At 47.0% G+C, this 22,135-nt stretch overlaps 1 protein-coding gene across 2 annotated transcripts in view; it reads right to left on the bottom strand.

Moving 5' to 3' along the window:
- Positions 1 to 17,812, bottom strand: part of Slc13a4 (solute carrier family 13 member 4) — a 40,625-nt gene extending 22,813 nt beyond the window's left edge. The window contains exons 1-2 of one of the 2 annotated variants that reach the window (XM_021164923.2): positions 17,068 to 17,812; positions 11,370 to 11,498 (exon numbers count right to left, since the gene is read on the bottom strand). In XM_021164923.2, the coding sequence (XP_021020582.1) occupies positions 11,370 to 11,498; positions 17,068 to 17,166 (228 nt within the window). In that variant the 5' untranslated portion in view covers positions 17,167 to 17,812. Of the gene's footprint in view, positions 1 to 11,369; positions 11,499 to 12,902; positions 12,942 to 17,067 lie in introns of those variants that run through there. The other variant, XM_029478148.1, reaches the window with a different exon arrangement.
- Positions 17,813 to 22,135: the final 4,323 nt, after the last annotated feature.

Here is a 22,135-nt window from a genome sequence, read left to right as displayed (position 1 = left end):
CAAAGCCAAGTTCAGGCCTGGTGCCCTCCAAAACACCTTCCTTTGCTTCTAAACTCTGATTGTTCCCTGGGGACACTATTAATTCCTTGCACTGTAGAGCACTCAAGGCTAGGCTGGGATTGTGGCTTTAGTTAATTCCATACACCATGGAGTGCTCAGGGCAAGGCTGAGATCAGGGTTATACTGTAGTTGGCTGAGTTTTTATATCTACCTCTTCAGTCTTTTAGTAAAACCTTTGGATTGCCAACAGTGGAATAACATGCAAAAGTAGATACTCAATAAATAATAGTCACATAGTTAGAGGATCCATGGCAAAAAAGTGAGGAGATGAACTTTTAACTTAAAATGTCTTTTAAGGTGACAAAACAAGAACAGTTTTAATGGCAGGAAAAATAATTGAGCCGTAAAGGACATTTAAGTATAGTAAAATATGTGGGAGTCAACAATGTTTATATAACCACACTAAGAGTTATCTTTGATTATTGAACATAAAAAAGTTGAGGGGCTAGGAAGATGGCATGCCAGAAAAAAGAGTATGTGCCAGCCAGCCTGAGTATAGGAGTTTGAATTCCCTGGACCCATATTAAAAGCTATATTTGGTAGCATGCATCTGCAATCCCAGTACTCCTGTGGGGGAGATGGGAGGCAGAGACAGAGTCATCTGGAAGTTCTTGGGCCAGCTACACTGTCACACTGTGGCAGAAACAAGAAACAAGGTGGAAAGCAAGAACTATTTCCTTAAAATTGTCCTCTGACCTCCACACCTACACTGTGGCACATCCATGTCTGTAGTCACAGTCACACACACACACACACACACACACACACACACACACACACACACGCCCCAAATACAGCTAGTTGCTGATTAGAGAGTGAAGTGAGGCACAGTGAGAGATGTAAGAGAACATAGTTCCGGTCTGTCATCATGGGAAGTGTAATCTAGTAATGACCAGAACTAATGCAACAGCATGTCGGGATATGGTGATTTAATGCCAAGGGGTAGCTGAGTTGAAAGGCAGGGAGTCTGACACTGGATGGGAAGGACTTGGTAAAAGTGAAGAAGTAGGAAAGGAGTCTGCTGGCTTTCACGATCGTTTTTAAACTTTGTTCAAATAACTCAACATAGTCACAGCAATGGCACCTGCTCCGTAGCTCTTCTTTCTTTTTTTGTCCCATGAAAATGTCATAGGCTTGAATTGCTATGATTCATGCCTGTAACCATTTTCTAGGAGGCAGAGACCTGTGCTTCTGGTTGATCTAGCTCTTGTTCCAAGCTTACCTCTCAGCTGATCACGGTCACTAATGCTCCCAGAAGCATAGAAGGTCTTCTACTATGAGTGGCTTGAGTCCTTTCTGGGAAAGACACTGTCCTTAGGAGGAGTGAGCAGAGCTGGATGCTTGTAGGCTCTGCTGTGGGGATCTAATTCCTTTGTAGTTTTTTTCTTAGACCTCTGAATTAGCTCAGGGAACCCGATTGTATTTTCCTCTGCCTGCCAAGAGGGAACCCCATAGCAGACACAAGACAGAAATTGTGGGACGCAGTCCCTCTATCACACTATGACCTCACTCTCTGCTTCTGAACAGTTGATAAGAACACATTTTTTTCCCCTGGGAGGCTGGCAACAACAGTGTATTCTCCGTTTCTTTGGCATGAGACATCCCCTAGCACTATTTTGTCTGTGATGTCTTTTAGAAGGCTCAGTGAGTGCTACACAGGGCAAGACTACTCTCTCTGGGTCCCACCCTAAGTAAGAAGAGGAACTTCTGGTAGACTAGAGCACCTTCTCCACACCAGGCGCTCTGCAGTTTGCATTTGAGTTCTGTGCCAGTTCTCCTGGACATATACTGGCTGTACCACACCATGCGCTCTGCAGTTTGCATTTTTGTTCTCCTCCGAGTTCTGTGCCAGTTCTCCTGGACATATACTGGCTGTATTTAATTCTAAGATGAGCAAACTCTGAGAGTTTGAGGAACGTGTCTTAGGTCAGAGTGCAAGGGCAGAGGCAGGGTATCCAAGCACAGATGAAACTAAAACCTATGAGGTAATATGCTGTATAAGGTGGATCAATGGGAGCAGACCAGCCAGTGTCCAGAAAGCACTGGCCAGCACACATTTCCAACCCTCACCCTCACACTCCTGGCACTGGCTGTAACTGCTGAGGCCTGGTGCCAATCAAAGACTTCCTGTGTGTTATTAGCTTTGTTTGTGCTGTTTTCCCATTGTCTGATGGTTTTAAATCAATTCAAGCTCTCTCCGAACTCTTGTATCCAGGGGCCCTAGATATAGGCTGAGCATTCAAAGGTAGCATCCTAAAGTAAAAAGAGGGAGACTTCCAGAGCCAGCCACCCTAGGGATTCTGCAACCCTCCTCAGCTTTATTTTTCTCATATAAATGAAAAGCAGGGTTATGTAAATTCCCACCTTGTAATGTTGCTGCCAAGATAAAAGCCAGTTTTGCAAACCTAGTTAGCATGGCCTGCCACATTAACAAGCAGGATTTCTAGTGCCTCTTCTTGTTTCTGGGTACTTGCTCAAAGCCTGACCTAGTCTGGGGTGATCAGTAGCACACTGAGCAGGCTCATGCACAGAGCAAAGCCACAGGGCTGCTCTTCACAATGGTAAATGAAAACCCTGTTCAGGGGTGGGGTCTACAACCTTTCCAGTGCACTGACTTCTCTTCCACAATAAGATTTACTTATTTAGAGCTCCTCCAGGGAATCTCTAAGTCTCCAAATTCCTGAGGATTATCTTAACCATTTTCTAAAGTGTGATGTAGTGACAGTTTTGGAATTTTGGTGTCTGAAAAATACAGAAATATTACAAGAATATGTCTTTGTTTAAATCTCAGGTGTGGAGTATGGGGCTGATTCAGACTGTCCACAGCAGCTGACTATGATTTGCCTCGTGCTCTAGCAGAGGTGTGGCTTTGCCAACTGCAGATAATTTCTGCAAGTGTGTGACATTTGGAAATCTGGGGACTTTTCAAAGGGATATAAATTCTAGGGCCCGAAGAAGCAGTGTGGGTTGTTGGTTGTTGTTGATTGTTGCTGGTTTCAGTTTGTTAAGTGGTGTGCTCAAATAAGAATCAAGGAGGAGAAGGAGGAAGAGGAGGAGGGGGGAGGAAGAAGAAGAAGGAGGAGGAGGGAGAGGAGGAGGAGAAGGACAAGAAGAGGAGGGGAAAGAGGAGGAGGAGGGGAAGAAGAAGAAGAGGAAGGAGGAGGGGAGAGGGAGAGGGAGAACAAGAAGAGGAGGGGAAAGAGGAGGAGGAGGAGGAGGGGAAGAAGAAGAAGAAGGAGGAGGGGGAGAGGGAGAGGGAGAAGAACAAGAAAAGGAGGGGAAAGAGGAGGAGGAGGAGGAAGAGGAGGAGGGGGGGAAGAAGAAGAAGAAGAAGAAGAAGAAGAAGAAGAAGAAGAAGAAGAAGAAGAAGAAGAAGAAGAAGAAGAAGAAGAAGAAGAAGAAGAAGGAGTTATATATCTTGATGGCGAAGATCAAAGTTGCCCCAAGGAACTCAGCACCCCTAATCAGTAGGAAGTAGTCCATGCAGTGCCCTCTATCAGGTCAAACATCCTCAGCTGTCCTTTCCCCCAGTTCTAGTACTCACTGGCTTGGAAGATGTAATGGCAGAACCTGTTAGAGTTACCTGCAAAGCAGCACTAGGTTCTAATGGGACACTCCTCCCAGGAAGAGCATATGGATCTGTGATGAGGTGGAAACTCATTGCTTCCTCTGCCTCTGGGTTCTGTGGCTTTCCTTGGGGTGCCACACTCTTGACCTTGGAGTGAATACATTTTTGGAGGTTGCATTTTAGAAGAGATGGGTCCCCTTGAAAAGATGCCACCACAGAGGGGTACAGTGAGGAGCCTGGGCTCTGGAGATTAGCCTGTGGCTGTTACCCCTGCCCCATTCCCACCTGTCTCACCAAGGAGCTACAGGCTCCAGGACAAGCTAGTGGACTCCATATTGGTCACGCTGGCCTATGAAATAGCAAGAGCAGAGATACATCACTCATTAAATAATACTCATGGCCTTGGCAGCCTTGTGTAAGACAGGACAGCTGGGCCCTGAGACATGATTGGCCAGAAGTACTTATCAAAGAACTCAAAGCCAGGGGTTGGGGGGTAAGACTAGAGCTCTGGTAGGTTAGCACAAGCAAATTAAGAAAACAAGAAAATGTCAGGAGGGACAGGCCAGACCTGGAAGAGATCCCTCCAGGTCTCCTCAGCGAGAGGGTCTGCTCCAAAAGAGCCATCGACCTGGGGGACCAAGGCCACAGGATGCCTGTGTTTAGTCTTCTGTTAGGGAATTGCAGATGAGATTTTAGTTAGCTTTTAAACGTAATTTCCCTGGGCACAAATCTACTGATTACTACCTGGTCACAGCTACCTCTTTACCTGCAGTTTTACTTTTCTGTGGTTTTAGTGACCTGAGGCTAAGAGTGGTTGAAAAATATTAAATGGAAAATTTCAGAAAGAAGCAACCCCTACGTTTTAACTTGTACTCCTCCCAGAGGACTATGAATTCTCCTGCCTCTTATTTGGCACATGGGTTAGCCCCATCTATCTACACTGTCTAGGCTATTCTGCCAGTCATATAATAGCTATATTAGTCATTAGAATTACTGATGTACTGTAGCACCGGTGTTCACGTGACCCATAGTTAATGGTGAGGAGTGGAGTAAGATAGCGGTGGCAGCAGGCTTGAGCTCCCGAAGGACATGAGAACTCTGGCTCTCTGTGGCAAAACTGCAGGGCACCAAGAGACATAATTTATCTAGCATCTGATGCTCCATGTTTCTAGGCAACCACAGGGAGACTTGGGACATAGTCCCTATGTATAATGTATAAGTGTGTGTGTGGGAAGAGGACTATGAAGTATCACTTTAATTAATTTTTAACTTTTTTTTTTAAGTGGGAGGAAGGAGATTGTGGCTCTGTTCCAAGAAGTCTGAGAATGGAAACCCAGATATAACTTCATCTTGCTGTTTTCCTCACAAAGAATGTGGGCCTTAACCTCTCTTGGGGCAGTCCTCTTGGTGGGGGTGGGGTGGGGGGCGCGGACAGATGGCCGACTTCTTGTTCTTGCCTGTTAGTGGGTGCTGTGATAGGCACTTTCACACCAAGAACAGCACAGGGGCCTCACAGTGCCTATGGGAGCCAGGGTAGATACTTCCAATTTGGCATGTTTTACAATATGGGCAAATTTCTCATTGAGTCCAAAGCTTGCTATCTTTATTTTCACCAGGTTGGCTGGCCAATGAGTTCCCCAAATCAACCTTTCTCTTACCTACAGTAGCAGGGTTCCTGATACCTGCAGCCACACCTCATTGATGCTGGAGATCTGAACTCAAATCTTGCCTCTACAGAATATTCTCTAACTCATTAAGCCCCAGTTTCCATTCTATGGTGGACTGCATTCATAGCTATTTTAGAGTGCATAAGGTCTGTGGGCCACAGGTTGGACATACCTGCAACATTAGACCCAGAACTGGATGTCTGACTCAGCTCTCCATTAACCCTGAGCCCTGTCAAAGCCAGAGACAGCACACACCCTGGCTAGTGTCTAAGGAAGACACCACAGTTGCCATGTCTGTCCCTCTTTCTGTCGTTCCCTACATGCTGTGATGTCATTACACTGAGAATATCCTGCAGGGGCTCCAGCCCCTTCTCATCACCTGATCTTCCTTCCTGGGAACACACTGTAGCAGCATATTTTAGGGCTAGCCATGTAAAGGAAGGGACCAGGGATCAATCCAAGCAGCTGGCACGCTAGGCTCCCATTCCCTACTTGAGTAGGCCTTGCTCTTTCTCCTGTTCTGTGTATTGAGTATCTTAAGATTGGGTTTAAAGAAAAGGTACTGAGTCAGGTCTAGTGTCTGTAATACGCATCTGTAATACCAACTGAGGCAGGAGGATTAAAAGGTTGAGGGCCGCCTGGCCTACATAGTAAGATTCCCCAACCCCTTAACAAATAAATGAAGAATTACAGAAAGAAAAAAAAGGAAAGGAGAGAAAAGGTATTGTTGCTTCTAAAAATATTTGGGTGTGTGTGTGCAGTGCAGGAGAGATGGTTCAGTGGTAAAGAGCATTTGCTGCCTTTCTGGAGAACCTGGGTTTGGTTTCTAGCACCTACATCAGATGACTCACATCTGCCCATAACTCCAGCTCCAAGGGATCTGACAAATCTCTGGCTTCAAGGGCACCTGCATGCACACAGACTCACCAGCCATACACACATACACATAAATAAAAAATAAAAAAATTAAAAAAATGTAAAACTCTCCCTTAGCAGGAAGACCTAGATGGATATCCAGGGAACCTCAAAGCTGGCCTAGCTTCTGTATGGCTGGAGATCTTGACCTTATCCTCCAGTTTCTGACCTGGGACTGTGTGACGTGCTCAGAGTAAGGAGGCTGAAGCAAGGGCTGGGCTCTGAGGCCAGATACGAAGTTTGGTCTGGTGTTGGCTCAGAGAAAGCTGTTTGTTCCACAGAAACATGAAGTTAGCCTCAAAGGCTACAGGGTCTACACAGCTTTACATCAAGTCTGGCTATGAAGTTCAGCTGAGGCTGATGGGTAGGCTGAATTTATGACAGATGGCCCACCTGATCTGCAGCCCGCATCCCTGAAGGACCTGCATGCAGGAAAAGGGTCAGCCTCCATGTGGAACAGAGGCCTTTCTAGCCTTGAAAGTGGGGTGGGGAATGCCTCCAGGGTTGAACAAACAGAGATAGCCAGGGTTTGTCCAATAGGCAGGCATCCAGAGGGTCAGGAAGACTGGGAGCCAGCAGGGAAGCAGATTGATGACATCAGACTCCAGCGGGACATGGCTGCTATCCCAGAGGGGGTCACCTCCCTTTTCTCTTGCCCTGGCAGGACCTTGAATCCTTGCCCAGTGAGGCTTGCCCAGCAGCTTGCAGTGCAGGGACGCTGGCACACTGATGGGAGAGGATGGTGGCAGAGGGGGGCTGTGCACAGTCAGAACATGCAAATACCATCTATCAGAAGTAATTTCTGCGCCTGGACTTCCCAGTAGTAAGAGTGAGAAGACTTTTAAAAGACAAATCTGAGGTCAGTAAGAATCACGGTGGAGTCCAAACAAACAAAATGAAACACAAACACCAACTAAAATTCAGATTGGAGTCCTGCCCACCAGCAGAGGGAGGTATTGCTGGGTGCTCATGGGAAGATTGTAGGAGGTATGGGGGGAATGTTTGGAACGTTACCCTGTAATCTCAGCTCTCTGGCAGCAGAGACAGGATGACCATTGAGGCCAGCTTAGGCTACTAGACACAACGACCTAGTCAAAAATTAAATGGCAGAATCCTAAAGTCAAGGAGGCTTTAGTGTCTGATCATCTGCCAAGGCACCAAGTCCATCTCTAGCCTAGTGTCCCTGGTGTGGTCATTTGGCTCGAACCTCCTGGAACAGGAATATGAGGACTGCGCCCAGCAGCCAGTTCCTGAGTTTCCCTTACACTCGGTCCTTATGGTGGCGAGCTCCTTCTAGCCCTGTCATTGGTTTGCTTGGATTGAGCCCACCATACTAGGCCCAGACGCCAGAAACCATGTCTCCCTCAATCGTTTCTTCATTTCTCATCTTCCCAGGGCCCAGATCTTTGATGTTCTGGCCAACTCCCCTCTGGAAGAGCTCCCTGTGCTGACTGAGGTGCTGAGCCCATCACTGATTAACTAAATGGAAGCTTTTGGTACAGATGGCCCAGGGACCAAGAGTTCAGGTTTTAGAATCACACACCCCTAGACACAAGACCTGGTTCTATTGCTTACTAGCTGGGCAACCTTGGGTAAGTTACTTAACCTTTCTGAGCTGCAGTTTGCTCCTCTATAAAACAAGGGTAGAAAACTGTGGCTCCTTTTTGAAGATTAAATAACACAGTGCTGGGAGATGATACTCCATGGAACCTGGAATAAGGCGAACAGATCAGGGATGAAGCCCCTTTCTCCAGCTCTGTGGCCTGAACCTCTCCTCTTAGTCTCTGCTCCTGGGCAGGGATGTAGGCCACCAGCTCCCCTGGTCCTCTGGTCACTGGGCTCACAGCACTCACACCCAGTGTTTTCCCTGGGATTCCCGCAGCAGAAGTCGGTCATGGAAAGTTTCAGCAGCGTGATGGAGGCAGTTCCTTATAACAAAGCCATTTCTTTCTGTGTCTGTATCTACAGCTATAGCTCTTCTAGCCTCTTATCGGACTGGTTCTGTTTTTTTCTCCAGCGCTCTGGCTCCTATAAACAGCTTCACACAGAGGGGAACTCAGGACGGCCACAAATAAGACTTGAGTGGGCAGAAATGGCATATTTACTTCGATCGCCCTCTGGGTACTGTACCATCCGGACTGGAAGATCTAGAACTCAGAATCCCAAGGGAATGATATGAAGGACAGAAGCCACAGGTCCAGGTCCTGACCGACCCCATTCACAGGCTTTCATGGAGGCCATGCTCTTTCCAGCCCCAAGGAGCAACAGAAACTGAGGCCCGAGGCCCGAGGACACTGAGAATGTGTGTCTAGAGAAGGCTACATCTGTTATATACCACTTAAAAAATGGTGCATGCCATCAAGGTAGCTCAGAGGGAAGGGAACTACTCTTAGGTGAAGTCTTCAGAAACATTTTACCAGAGTGTAATTAGTCATAGGGTTTTAAGGGGAAGGAATGGAGAGGCCAAGTCCCAGTGAGGGGAGGGTAGAGCAGGACCTGGGTTAGGAACTGCATGTGTAGACGGATGACCAGGAGGCTCCTGGGGAGAAATACCTTGCTTTTCCCTGTGAGCCATGATGCTGGTGTCAGGGCATACCTAGAGAGGGCGGAATGGGTGTTTCGGCAGCAGCTAGCTGACCTACAAGGCTGTGACCTATGTCCGCTATCCTGTTGGTATTTTCCTTTAATCTAAGGTCAGCTGAATAGACTATATTTGGACTGAGCTATTCCTTATACCTCAATTACTAAACAGACCTGTCAAAACCACCTAACGACACAGGTGGATTAAGATTTCTGCCTCAAATGATAAAACAGGTCTTCTTAATCCCACCCTCCCAGAAATAGCAATATTTCTGATCACACATGAAGGCTATTCCTTTCAGGTTAAAAAGCCCCCTCCCCAAACCATTGCCTCCAAAGAGTCTCCCCACTTGTTTGGCCTCTGTCTCTGCAAAGGGGTGGGTCTTGGATAGCTGTCGATACCTGTTGTCTAGCTTCCCCTTTCCCTCGCCCCATGAATTTCTAGTTCCACAATTTTAAAAGGAAACATGCAGAACAAGTTTGTATACTTTTCCTGTGAAAAGCTTTCCTTAAGGTTGATGGTTCTTTTAGACACGAAATCCCTCTCTTCTCACTCACAAAAGAAAGTGTGTGTGTGTGTGTGTGTGTGTGTGTGTGTGTGGTGGTGGTGGTGGGGGTGTTGGAGAAACTGCCTCACTGACTGGGTTTTGTATGTGCCTCCTTTTTCTAGCCATGTTACATACATATCTGTAAGGACAAGAACCCGCTCACAGCTTCCCTGCTACGTAGCTTCACAGCTACGACTGCTCTTAGACCCCCTCATAGAAAAAGGAAAAAGAAATCTAAGGCAAACTAACAAAAGCTGGCCAGTCAACTTTATCCCATCGGAAAAGAAGCTGTTCTACTGGTGACCAAATACAACTGTCAAGGGAACTTTCCAGAGTGCTCTGTTGTCAGACAGCGTGCATGGGATGGGCCTAGGACCCTGCACCTGTGTAACAGTTGTGCAGCTGGGTCTTCATGCAGGGCTACTGCAGTGGAAGCAGGGGCTGTCTCTGACTACATTGCCTGCCTTTGGATCCCTGTCCCCTAGCTTCAGTAAAAGAAGATGAGCCTAGTGCAGCTTGGTATGTCAGGGCTGGTTGGTACGCCAAGGCTCCTTTCCTGAGGAGAAGGGGAGAAAGGGTGGATGGAGGGAAGGGAAGATTGGAGGGAGGGCCTGGGAGGAGAGGAGGGACGGGAAACTGAGATCAGAGTGTAAATAAATAAATAAATAAATAATGAATCAGCAGAATAAATGGCTAATTGGAAAATAAAAAGGAATGTTCTGTTGTTCAAGGTTAAGGCAGCCTATAAGGCCAGCTTCATTCTTCCTCATAGCACACAGAGAGATACCCACAATTCCTAGCAACTGATAACACTATGAAAGGCCTATATATGTTAGGGATTTTTTTTGTCTGGTAGAGTGAATAATAGAACAAGCTCTGCAATGTCATAGGTACAGCCTGCCATTTCCTACTGTATGATTGGGCTACATTTAATTCTCTAAGCCTTTCCTCCTCAGGGAGATTGGAGCCATTAATACCCATTTCCTAGAAATCTTGAGAGTTCTGTATTAAATAACGGGCGAGCATGGCACTTCTAATGTAGTACCGGTTCTTAAAGGGACCCAGTCACCTGCTCTCTGCTTGCCTCCTGTGCATCTTCCCTGACTACTTCAGTCTTCCTCATCAGACACCCTAGGTGAAGACCAGCACCCCAACAGAGCCAGATGATAAGGAAGAGGCTCTCCATTCACCTCCTCCTGCCCTGCAGGGTTTTTTGTTTGTTTGTTTTTGTTTTTTGTTTATTTGTATATTTGTATGTAGGCTTTGCCATGATATTTGGTCACAACCAGGGGTTGTCACCAGCAGTTTCAGTCTGAGCTTTGCCGAATGCTATAAAGTGAACAGAGAGGGCTGGCTGCAGGCAAAGAGATCATGCAGTGATCTGGAGATGGGGAGGAAGACTCGAGAATGTGTGGTTTTGTCTTAGAGGAGGAGGAGAGAGAAGCCAGCACACAGGGAAACAGAAAATCCCTGGTAACAACTGAGCACCTCCTTCGTATGAGCTCAACTATAGGAGGGGGAGCCCAGCAGATGGGAGCCCTGCTTCCTGTCTGTGTGGGTGCAGTCGGAAGGACATACACTGAAACAGACCAACTGCTGTCTCCTATAGGTACAAATCAGAAAGCCATAGCACCGCATGCCTTCAATTCCAGCACTTGGGAGGCAGACGCAGGTGGAGTTCTAGGAGTTCAAGGTCAGACTGGTCTATGTAACGAGTTCTAGGCAAGCTAGGGCTATATAACGAGACCCTATCTTAAAAACAAAAAAAAACATAAACAAGAAACTTCAAATATAAGGAAAAATTGTCTGTGTTTACTCAGGGAAGGCTTCCTGGAAGTGATGAGTTTTGAGCACTCTGAAGGAGCTGAAGGTAAAGGCAGAAGGGGAAGAATTCAGTGTCTGGAGAAGCAGATCAAAGCCTAGTGCTCAGGAGTCTCTCCTCCCGTCACATGCTTATGAACCTCCTGTCCTCTGGCCTCCTTCATCACTCCAGCAGACCTGAGCACAGGGTTGGGTCATGAGGGGTCTAACCTCACTGGATCGGAGAACACCGAAGAACGGGTAGAGGAAGGCAGGCACGAGGGCTGCAGCTCCGAGAGGCACGGCCTCAGACACCCAGTACACAGCGGTCACAAGCAACACGTAAGCACACGCAGCTTCCTGGAAGGGTAGGAAAGAGGTGCTTAGTCATGGGGACACTCGTTACCATGAAAACTCCAAATGAGACCCAGGGCCAAAGCAATGGACACTTAGACCCCATGAGGAAGCCAGGATGCAGTACTGGGAGATGCTATGCTGACATAGGCCAGTGAGGATAGTAGCCATCCTTTGTGGGTGAAAGGATGACTGCTCACTGGAAGGCCCCAGGGTGGGTGACATATCCAGGTGGACCCTGGCTTTGATAGAGTCTAGCTCTGATGGTTCTTAAAGCACTACAGTGTAGAGGGTCCTGGTTGATTTTGAACATAGCATTTGGGGTCAGGTTCCCAAACTATAAAGCTGGAGTTCAAAACTTTAAGCAGTGCATATTTGAGTCAAGTTGTTGAGACCCTGGAAGTCCCTGTGGGTAGCGGAAAATAGATCAGTGTGCATATGATTGGTTCACATGTGGGGTCTGGGGGCAATCATCCTAAACGTCAATCCAGGTCTGCAATGTATGAAGATTTGGGGGGCACCTTGTATATACCCACCGAAAGGAAGTGGTTTGGTAAGACGTAAGATTTTTAAAACATCACACAAGGTGGGCTCCATACTATGTTCTCATAGCCTCTGGGGTGGGCTTCTATCTCAGGACTCCTCTAAGAGCCCAGCACAGCCTCGAATCCACCCTGTCTCCGGCACCATTAGACTTACATTCGGATGTTAACATTTAAAATTTCCTTTGAAATATAAGCGGGCTCCACCGTCTTAAAGTAAGTACAGTTTAATTCTCTTGCTTCAAAATATTAATTCAATACATTTAATTCAGTAAGTTTTGTTTTGGTTTGATTTGGTTTTGGTTTTGAGGGACAAGGTCTTGCTGTGTTGCCAGGCTGATCTCAAACTTAGGTTCAGGTGATCCTCCCAAGTCAACCTCTGAAGTAGCCAGGACGCAAGGCTTGCACCACCATATCTGGCTTAGATGTTAATCCAAAGGGTTGTTAGGCAAGAACTGTTGGCTATTTTCCCCTTCAGTTCTCAGCCTGAGCATATACCAGGGGTTGGGGGTCTGGTGTAGACTGTAGGGGGATATTCAGCAATCCCCAGTATGAGAGGCTCATTTTAGAGGATGAAGAACAGATTTGTCATTTCTTAGCCTTGGCTCTAAGCACACTTGGGATGGGCTCACTCTTTCTTTGCTCTTGGGCCTTCCTGTGCGGTACACTGCGTAGTAGCATCGTTTGCCTCTTCCCACTTAGCTATCATAAGTACCTCCTTCCCTGAGTTATGACAGTCCCAAAACGGTGCTCACCGTCCTTGGAGGCCATGCCCATGGCCTGTTGCCACAGAAACATCTTTCTACAAAGGGAATAGAATACTATCCACCTGCTTGAGATGGGAGGGTGGGGAATCTGGAAAACTTACCAGCATTTTCCTCAACTCATCAAAACCCATGCTGTGCAACCAAAGAGTGCAGAGGGTAAATAAAGACATCTTTTATCAAAACCCCACCCTTCTTGGCCCGAGCTTCCAGCATGCCGACTCTCTGAGATCTTAATAATTGTAAACTTCCAAGGTGCAGCGAGGACAGTTACATAGAGAGCCCAAGCCAGCTGTTATTCTGTCAATGTTTACATAGGGAGCAGGTTTGGCCTGGCTCCAGTCGGCTTGCCCATCAAGGAGCATGGTGGACCTTGCTCAGATCCTAGACGGGTGAGCTGCAGTAGGAGCTTTTGGCTGGCTTTGCTGGAAGGGACCTTGCTCCCTCCGGATAGTCACGGATTACGGCAGGTTGACTTTAGGAAACGGGAAGTGAGCCCATTGTTGACTGTTGCTCCCACTGAGATTTCCTCTAGGGTCAAAGGCTCAGATGAGATAAGACTTCAGAATTGCCAATAACATAATCGAATTGATACTTTCTGGAAAAGGATGCAGTTTAGAGAAGTGACCTCCTCGTGCTCCTTGTCCTTGGAAGCCATGCCTGTGGCCTGATGCCACAGAAACACTCTTCTTCAATGGAAATAGAATTCCATCCATCTGAGTGAGATGGGAAGGTGGGGGATCTGGAAATTTCCCACTGGAAATAAAGTTCCATTTCCCCCTTTTGTGATAAAGAGACAGGAGGAAGAGTTTTAATTCCAGGTTAGAACAAAATGGCAGAATGTGGTCTGTGCCTCTCCGGGATGCCCTTATCCTGTTACTTTACAGGGCCCTAATTTAAGTGACAAGAGGAGAGGTGGGGGAGATAGATTGTCTTTCTGCTGTGCACCATTTGATTTGAATTGGTAAGAGTTAGCTAGGCAGAGATAATCTTTTCAGCTGTAAATATACCATAAGTATAAGCTAGTAGAACACCTGTCTCCTGAAGTATTAAGAACAGGGTAAACAGCTATTGGTTTTTTTTCCAGCTTTCTTTAGAAGGATGAAGGATGTCTTTGGAGCATCTTTTGTTTGCCCACAGAATCCATACTACTTTCTTTCTACCACTTCCCAGCCCTCTCTACCTTCAGGTGATGGTGGGTTCAGGTGCCCCTGGGACTCTATAGAGCTCCTTGCTACTACTGTGTTCTGCCCCTGTACCTGACTAGACTCTGTCAGGCAGATAAATTTATGCTGGTGAACAGGTGACCCCTCCCCGTGTGTGTGTGTGTGTTGTATGTGTGTGTTATATGTGTGTGTTATATGTGTGTGTTGTGTGTGTGTTGTGTTGTGTGTGTGAGTGTGTTGTGTTGTGTGTGTGAGTGTGTGTTGTGTTGTATGTGTTGTGTGTTATGTGTGTGTGTTATGTTGTGTGTGTGGTGTGTGTGAGTGTGTGTGTGAGTGTGTGTTGTATGTTTGTTGTGTTGTGTGTGGTTTGTGAGTGTGTGTTGTGTTGTGTGTGTTGTGTGTTATGTTGTGTGTGTGTGGTATGTGTGTGTGTGTGTGTGTTGCTCTGGACACCCAGGTCCCACATAAGCCCCAGGTCAGAAATATCTTTTATGGAAAGCATTTATGTCTTTTTGCTTCTGCTTCAAATTTGTACTGAAACCAGGCATGGGAGGGGGACTGTGAGTTTGAGGCTAGCCTGGGCTACATGGCAAGACACTGTCAACAGAACAGAACCAAAACTCAACAAAGAAAACAAAACTTTCAAATGAACAATAAAAGGGGAAAGTGTTTAAAGTAGCTTTTCCCTAAAAAGACAGTCTCTACCTCAACTCTAACTTAGGTTCCCTTTCCAGGAAGTTGACCCTTCACCCTTCACTCACTCAAACCTTATCAGAAGGGGTATGAAGTCTGTTCATCTGCTGTCACAAGTGACTGAGGGTCAGGGTGCCCCCTCCACTAGAGGCGCTGAAGTGTTCAGATGCATGTCCTTTTTGGTGGCTCTTTGCTGGGGATCAAGTCTAGGGCCTTTTGTGTGCTAAGCAAGTCCCAGTCTACCCAGTCACAAGCTCCGGCCCTCTCCTCCTCTTCTGAAACATCATGGAGCCCAGACTTTAAAGAATTGGGCAAGGAAAGAGGAAAGGCCATTTTGACACCTTCTAAAATATGGCTGCGAACTGTCACTTCTTGGAAGAATTAGCAAACCGCAACCTAAGGGTCCCGCCCAGATACTCGGCTGCTGCTCACAGTCGCAGCCCAGAATAAGCAAGCCCACCTAGGAATTCTAAGGATTTTAGTATCAGGATCTCCAAGTTGGGTGCAAGGGGTGGAAGGTAGGCAAGAGATAGAAGCAGGGCTATGTACCTACTTTGTGCTTCCTGTGGGCCCTAGTTAAGGTCCTCAAAGATGAAGGCTATTGGTAGCGTATGAGGAAGCAGGGCTTTCTAACACTGCTTCAGAAAAGAGGGTAATGTGTCTCTCGTGGGAATTCTCTTAAACTAAGCTGGCATGAAAAAAAATGTCACTGGACTGTGCACAAGGTCCCCAGCAGAGGAGCTAGAGAAAGGACTAAAGGAGCTGAAGGGGTTTGCAGCCCCATAGGAGGAACAACAATATGAACTAACCAGTACCCCCAGAGCTCCCAGGGACTAAACCACCAACCAAAGAGTACACATGGAGAGACCCATGGCTCCAGCTGCATATGTAGCAGAGGATGGCTTTGTTGGACATCAATGGGAAGAGAGGCCCTTGGTTGAGAAGGCTTGGTGCCCCAGAGTAGAGGAATGCCAGGACAGGGAAGTGGGAGTGGATGGGTTGGTGAGCAGAGGGAAAGGGGTTGGGATAGGGGGTTTTTGGAGGGGAAACCAGGAAAGGGGATAACATTTGAAATGTAAATAAAGAAAATATATAATAATAATAATAATAGAATCAACAAATGGGACCTCATTAAAAAATGTCACTGTCAATCACTGTCTGCTAATCCCAGACCAGAGTTAGTTGGTGCCTCCTTGGCAGGCTGGACTATTTATTTGCTAAAGATTTAAGTCCGCTTGTATTTAACTAGACCGTGATAATCCCCTCTGTTTAACTTTTTAACCTTAATCTTGGTTACCCAGTCCCCCAGGGAACCGTGTGAGAAATATTCTTGTAGTCAACCTGCCTCAGCTTATTTTTCCCCCTAAAGTCTCAAGGACTATGTCAGCTGGAGGGGTAGCTATACACCCCCAGACAGGCGAGAAGAGGGAAGGGGAGGGGAGGGAGACCAGGGAGGTACAAGGGGCCGACTGAATGCAAACCAAGCTACAGCTTCTTTGTTCCCAGTCTCCTGCTTTATGGTCTAGAGTTCCTGGGCTTGCATTTCTGTTTTCTTGTTGCGTCAGGTCTGTTTTTGTTTGTTTGTTTATTTGTTTGTTTTGTTTTATAAAGAGCAGAGACATATACATAGAAGAAACTGATAGTCCAAGAGTCCTAAGCATGAGACCAGAGTAACAGGCTCAACTTCAATATGCCCTTCCCGAAGTTTGCATGGAAAGTTCAGGATGGCTTTTTTTTTTTTTGGATTGGATATTTTCTTTTTCACATTTCAAATGTTTTCCCCTTTCCAGGTCTCCCCTTCGGAAACCTCCTATCCCATCCTCCCTCCCTCTGCCTCTATGAGGGTGCTCCCCCACCCACACACTACCATCCTCCTGCCCTGGCATTCCCTACACTGGGGCATCGAACACCCTCAGGCCCAAGGGCCTCTCCTCCCACTGATGACCAACAAGGCCATTTTCATATTCTGGTTGTCAGAGACTACCATGACCAGAGGACAGACTCCCTCCCAGTCCCAGCATCCCTTTCTGGGTTGATAGTGAGGAGCCTTTTACATCTCTAATGGCTGTCACTTAAAGATAGGTTGAGAAACAGGGCCCCCCTAGCCTGTCCATTCTATGGGTTCGACCTTATTTCCTATAATTTCTTTTTCAACATGACAGTCCTTTCAGCCATGGTTTCCCAGTCTATTGGGGAGGGGGCAGCGCAGAATTGGAGGACCCATCTTGAGACAGAGGGATGCAAATGATAGTTTTAAGGAAGAGAGTACTTTGGTCTCTTCCAGGTAAGTGTGATGATTCTATCCAAATCTCAATGAAGTCCCACAAGCATTCCTCTTCCCTCAGATCTCCCTCCCTTAATCTCCCGCTCCCACTGATGCCCTGACAGGAGTTGGCAGGCTGCTACTTACGCTGGTGGGATAGATGGTGGGCAGAGGCAGCAGCAGCAGCGGCACACAGATGACCAATAGCAGCTTTCTCGCTTGGAGAAGGCCCTGCAGCAAGCCCATGGTGGACCTGTCGGGATCCTGGATCGAGTCCTCAATGGCGTCCTCCTCTGTTCTGCACTATGCTCCCCTCTCAGTCCAGGAAGACTTCACACACCTTCCCTGGCTTCCAAGAGTTAGTCCTCTTTGGTCTCGGGAGCAGAGAAGCAGGGTGGCTGTACCCAGTTTCCACAGAAAGCTGGGCTGCTTGCCTTTTGCCTTAGGTGAGGTTGAGCAGCATAGTGTTATGGCCATCGAAGAAGAGCCGGGAAAGGCTTACACACCTGAGTGCTGGGCTTTCTCTCTGGTTAACAAGAGGGTGGCTTCATTCTAGACGCCAGAAAGAGTCCTCGGGAGCAATGAGCTTGCGGCTACTGGTCAGTATTGAAGAATAATTTAAAGCTTAAAAACAAAACAAAACAAAACAAAAAACCAAAAAACACAGTAGCTTTTCTTCTTTCTGGTGACCCGTTTTGTCTTACCTCCGACCTGGCTGACTGTTGGTAAAAAAAAATCTGTTGGCACCTTCCCTTAAAGCCAGCACTGGTGTTAGTCTGAGGCCTCAGACTGGGAGTGAGGGTGCGCGCTCTCTCTCTCTCAGTACCTGACACCTTAATTCTGTTTAGATTTCTTCCCTTCAAATTGGGCTCCTACTTATAGTTTTCCTGAAGTCTGGACTTCCAAAGCAGCCGTGAAGAATCTCTAAGACATTCCTTTTTGTTACAGGACTAAAACTAGCCAGAGGCCCACCTTTAACTTTTTTGAACCAATGGGAGAGGGCAGAGGGCAGCGTTTCCGCCCACTTCTCAAAGCCTATCAGCAAGTTGAAAAGAGTGAGCCAATATCGCATCTGAAGGCGGCCCTTGATTGGTCTCAGCAGGGGCCTGCTGCTTTGGCAGAACCCAGGCGGTTCTCTTGTTTTTCCATTTCTCAAGCATCCCAGGGGTTGGATGTTGGTCAGCACCTTGAGCATAATCCCACTTCCCCAGCACTGCTCTGTTGCTTCCAAGCATGGGACACAGCTTTCTTGGGAGAGTCACTTGCTCACCACTCAGGAAGATGACCCATCTGGTGGCGGGGAGAATACAGACATTCATTCTAGAGAAATGTGACCTGGACTGAACAGTATTAAGCTCTCCTTCCAGGCAAAGTTTGCTTCTTGGGCACTGGCAAGGTACAAAGGTCAGAGGCAGCAGGAAGAATGAACCTGGAGGGAAGACCCTGAGATGCTTGGGAAGAAGGGAAAGGCTCCCCTCTGCTCTGGGAGAGTATAGATGCCTGTCAGAGTGGGTGTCTGTGCACCTCTCTGAGGCTCTTTACCAAAGAACAAAGCAGGTTGTTCTTGGTGGAAACACAGGGGAGAGACACAATGGGAGCCATGGGGACAAGGCTAATCAATAGTCATACTGCTGTATAGCCCTGGCTGTCCTGGAACTCACTTTGTAAATCAGGCTGGCTTCGAACTCAGAAATCCGCCTGCCTCTACCTCCCCAGTGCCGGGATTAAAGGCGTGCACCATCACGTCTGGTTATTTAACCTTTCTTTTTTTCATTTTCATATTCAGAAAGGACAGATTTGGAACGAGACGAAAAAGAAAAAGAACCCCTCCCCCCAACTTCTTTTAAGTGATGGTCTTGGCCGAATCAACTTGATCTGTTAGCTGCAGAGCTAGATCTTGTGAGCCCACGTTCTTTTTGAATTCACAGGATTTGTGCACCTTGTGCAGCCATAGCCCTTTGAAGTGATCCCTGGCCTAGACGTAGAACATCCAGAGAAGTGGCTCCACAAAACCAGTTCTCCTTCATCGTCAGGGCCTGTCACATGATGGACAGGCCTTTGAAGTCATCTAGTGATTGTATGATAGGGTATGGTGAAGTCACCTCTACCTGCATGTCAAAGACATGCTATCTCAGCTACGACATCCTTGCCTCATTTTTTGTGATGGTTTAGAAATGCAGAATAAACAGGACCTCATGCCTGTGATGTTTCGGTTACAGAGATGAGAGAGATTGGATAATAATAAACAGCTGGAGAAATGAAGCCTCCCGTCAAACCCAGAAGCTGCTTCAAATTCCTCCATGAGATAATCTGAGGGAACAAAGATTCCAGCGACTTTAGTAATGCGATTGGGCCGTTTGTATTACACCATGGGTGAAATTTGTTGAATAAAATGAAGCAAAGCAAGTTGCATGGCAGGCCGGGAGTTCCTCTGGCCTATCAGCTTTCTACATGGACAAACCACTGTCCAGAATCCAATGCTAAGGAGTGTGTTAATTCTTCGTTAAAAAAAAAGATATATAAAGTAGTCAAACTCTTAAAATATTTATTTTGCATCTCTAGACCAGGATGGCTCAGAACTCACTACCTAGCCCAGGCTGATCCCCAACTCATGGAGGTCCTCCTGTAGCAGCCTCCCAAGTGCTGGGAGTGCAGGTGTGACCCACTGTGCTCCGCTGAAGTTGTCAGACTCTCAGGAAATACGGAAGAGTTGCCTTGGTGTGGGGAGAAACAGGAAGAGAGTCGTTCAGAGGTCACAGAGTCATGGCATGTGGAGATGGAGACCTTTCAGAAGTTGGTCACATATCAGTGTGCAGGGCTGCCGATGTGGCTCAGTAGCAGAGCATTTGCCCAGTGGGCAGGCAATCCTGGGTTTAAACCCTAGCCCCCAATGAACAGAACAAGAAGAGACTGTGAAAAGTGTGTGTGTGTGTGTGTGTATTTCAGCACTGCTATGATGGCAAGTTTCATGTTCTGTGTGTTTTTAGCCACAACAAGAGGAGGGTACATAAGATATTAAGTTGGGCTAGGAAGTAGGGGACATTACAAAGCAACTTCGCTGGCTTTTCAGTTTATTCCAGTTCACCTGATAACATGCCTTTGACGGAGTGATTCTAGATATGATTTCTTCATTAGATTTAGGTGATGAGACAGGAACACAGCATCGGCTGTGACAGGTTTGTCATCATAACACCAGACATACAGATGGCTATGAGCAAGCACCCCAACGGCACAGAAAGTTTCCAGACAGCATGGGAATGACAGAAAGGATTCTGTGAGCCACAGGGAAGTCTCCCCAGCAAAATTCACCCCCCTGAACTCTGAGAAAATATGATTGTCGTGTGCACAGAGGACACTAAGGAGGCAAATGGGGAGGCATTGTGCTGGAATTGTCCCTTCTGCTGTTCACTTGGCAAAGAGTGGGGCTAGTATTTTTGGGAGGAGTTATTTTGTTGAGCACTAACCTAATATTTGATTTTATGTATCAATGAAGCCAATGTTACCAAACTTTTAGTGTGAAAAATTAATCTGTCTTCATTTGGAGTAAAGTGATGTTTAAGAATCCTGCAACTTTGAAAAATGAAGTCTTTGTTTATCTTTAAAAGGTCACGTCATTTTTTTTTTTTTGCATTTTCAGCCCTTGATTGCTACATAAACCCAGACCCCAATTTATGACTATAAAGTGCCTTTAATTTGTATGCACATGTGTGAGGTGTGTGCATGTCTGTGTGTGCCGGGTGGATGATTTACCATTGATCCCAATGCTCCTTGGAATGATTTCCTCCTCCCCCACCTCTAGTCCTCCCCCACCCCAGTTGCTACCCTTACAGCTTGGTGGGCAGCCAGCCCACAGTTGACTTCCACCAGGCACAAGGGTAAATCTGGTGGAGTCTCCAGGCAGAGGCAAAGCTGAGCTGAGGGTTTTGCACACTATCTAGGAGCTGAGGTATTGCTAGTGCTCTGCTCATTCCACATCCAGGAAAAGACAGAGTTAATACACAGACTTGGCTATGGGTTATGGGCCCAGCTCTGTAAAACCCTGCTGTTTCTGCATGCTGACGTTGTTATATCTGAAGGGCAACAAAGGGAACAGTATGGGTGGAGTGGATATAGAGAGGGGAGGAGAGCTATGCTTTAGATGGCTTTTATGTTGAAATGACAGGGCATGGATGGACAGCGAAGATTACATGCAGTGTGCAAATGAGAAAAACTGGGCAAAAAGCAGCATTAGGGAGATGCCTCAGTGGGTAGAACATTTGCCAGCCAAGCTTGAAGACTTGAGTTCAAACCCCCATCATCCCATGTAAATGTCCAGATGCAGCCACAAACCCCATTAACCCTAGCACTGAGGGCTACAGAGACAGGAGGATGCTTGGGGCTTCTGGCAGCCACCCTAGCCCAAGTTAGTGAAAGAGCCTGTCTCAGGGAAATAGAGAGAGTTATAGAGCAGACACCTGCCATTTTCCTCTGACCTCTGTGTGCACAGGAGGTATACCCCCTCCTCCATGTGCTCATACATAGAGTGCACACACTGACACATCACAGAACATGAAGAAGAGGGACGGAGGGAGCAAAGGAGAAAACATTAGAAACACTTTGGGAGCTATGAAGAATGTTCAGGGGTGAGAAAGAGCAGGACTGGGGGCTAGTGCTCTGAGCAAGAGCGTAAGGGGAGGTTCACGTTTGAGAAACATCATGTTTGGAAGAACTTCTTATTGCATCCAAGCTCTTCTGCAGAGAGATCATGCAGCTAGAACATGTAAGCAAAGCTCAGCTGCTGCAAGATTTTTAGGAGGTCCAGACTCATGTTTCAATTGAGAGTGTAAAACACTCTCTTTTCCAGAATGTAGCCCAGCAGAAGCCTTCATTCAAATATCATACTTTTTGCACTGCAGTTCCCAGAATCCAGTTGGAGCCCAAGAGGAGAAAGAAGCCAGATCTTTGTTCTGGGACAAAGCCATCCAGAACCTAGGTGCTTCACTCCATGCCCAGGTCACAGCCTGTGACCTCAGCGTAGAAGGTTAAGAAGCCTGGCTTGTTTAGGGGACAGGCTGTTCAAGAAGGATAGCTGTCAGGGCAAGTGAATGGGTAACAATAAAAAGTGTACTTTAATGACCTGGATGTGAGGGGCAGCAGAGAACCCCAGGGCTCCACACAAGATGAACAGAGCTTGCTTGGTCTTGTGTGTGAGCTGGAGAGAGGGTTTTCTATCAGT

This window comes from Mus caroli, unplaced genomic scaffold (assembly GCF_978045245.1).
Source record: "Mus caroli unplaced genomic scaffold, Mus_caroli_1 scaffold_7, whole genome shotgun sequence".
Taxonomy (NCBI): Eukaryota; Metazoa; Chordata; class Mammalia; order Rodentia; family Muridae; genus Mus; species Mus caroli.
The sequence above is the reverse complement of the archived record's forward strand: the minus strand, read 5'-3'. Positions and strand labels throughout refer to the sequence as shown.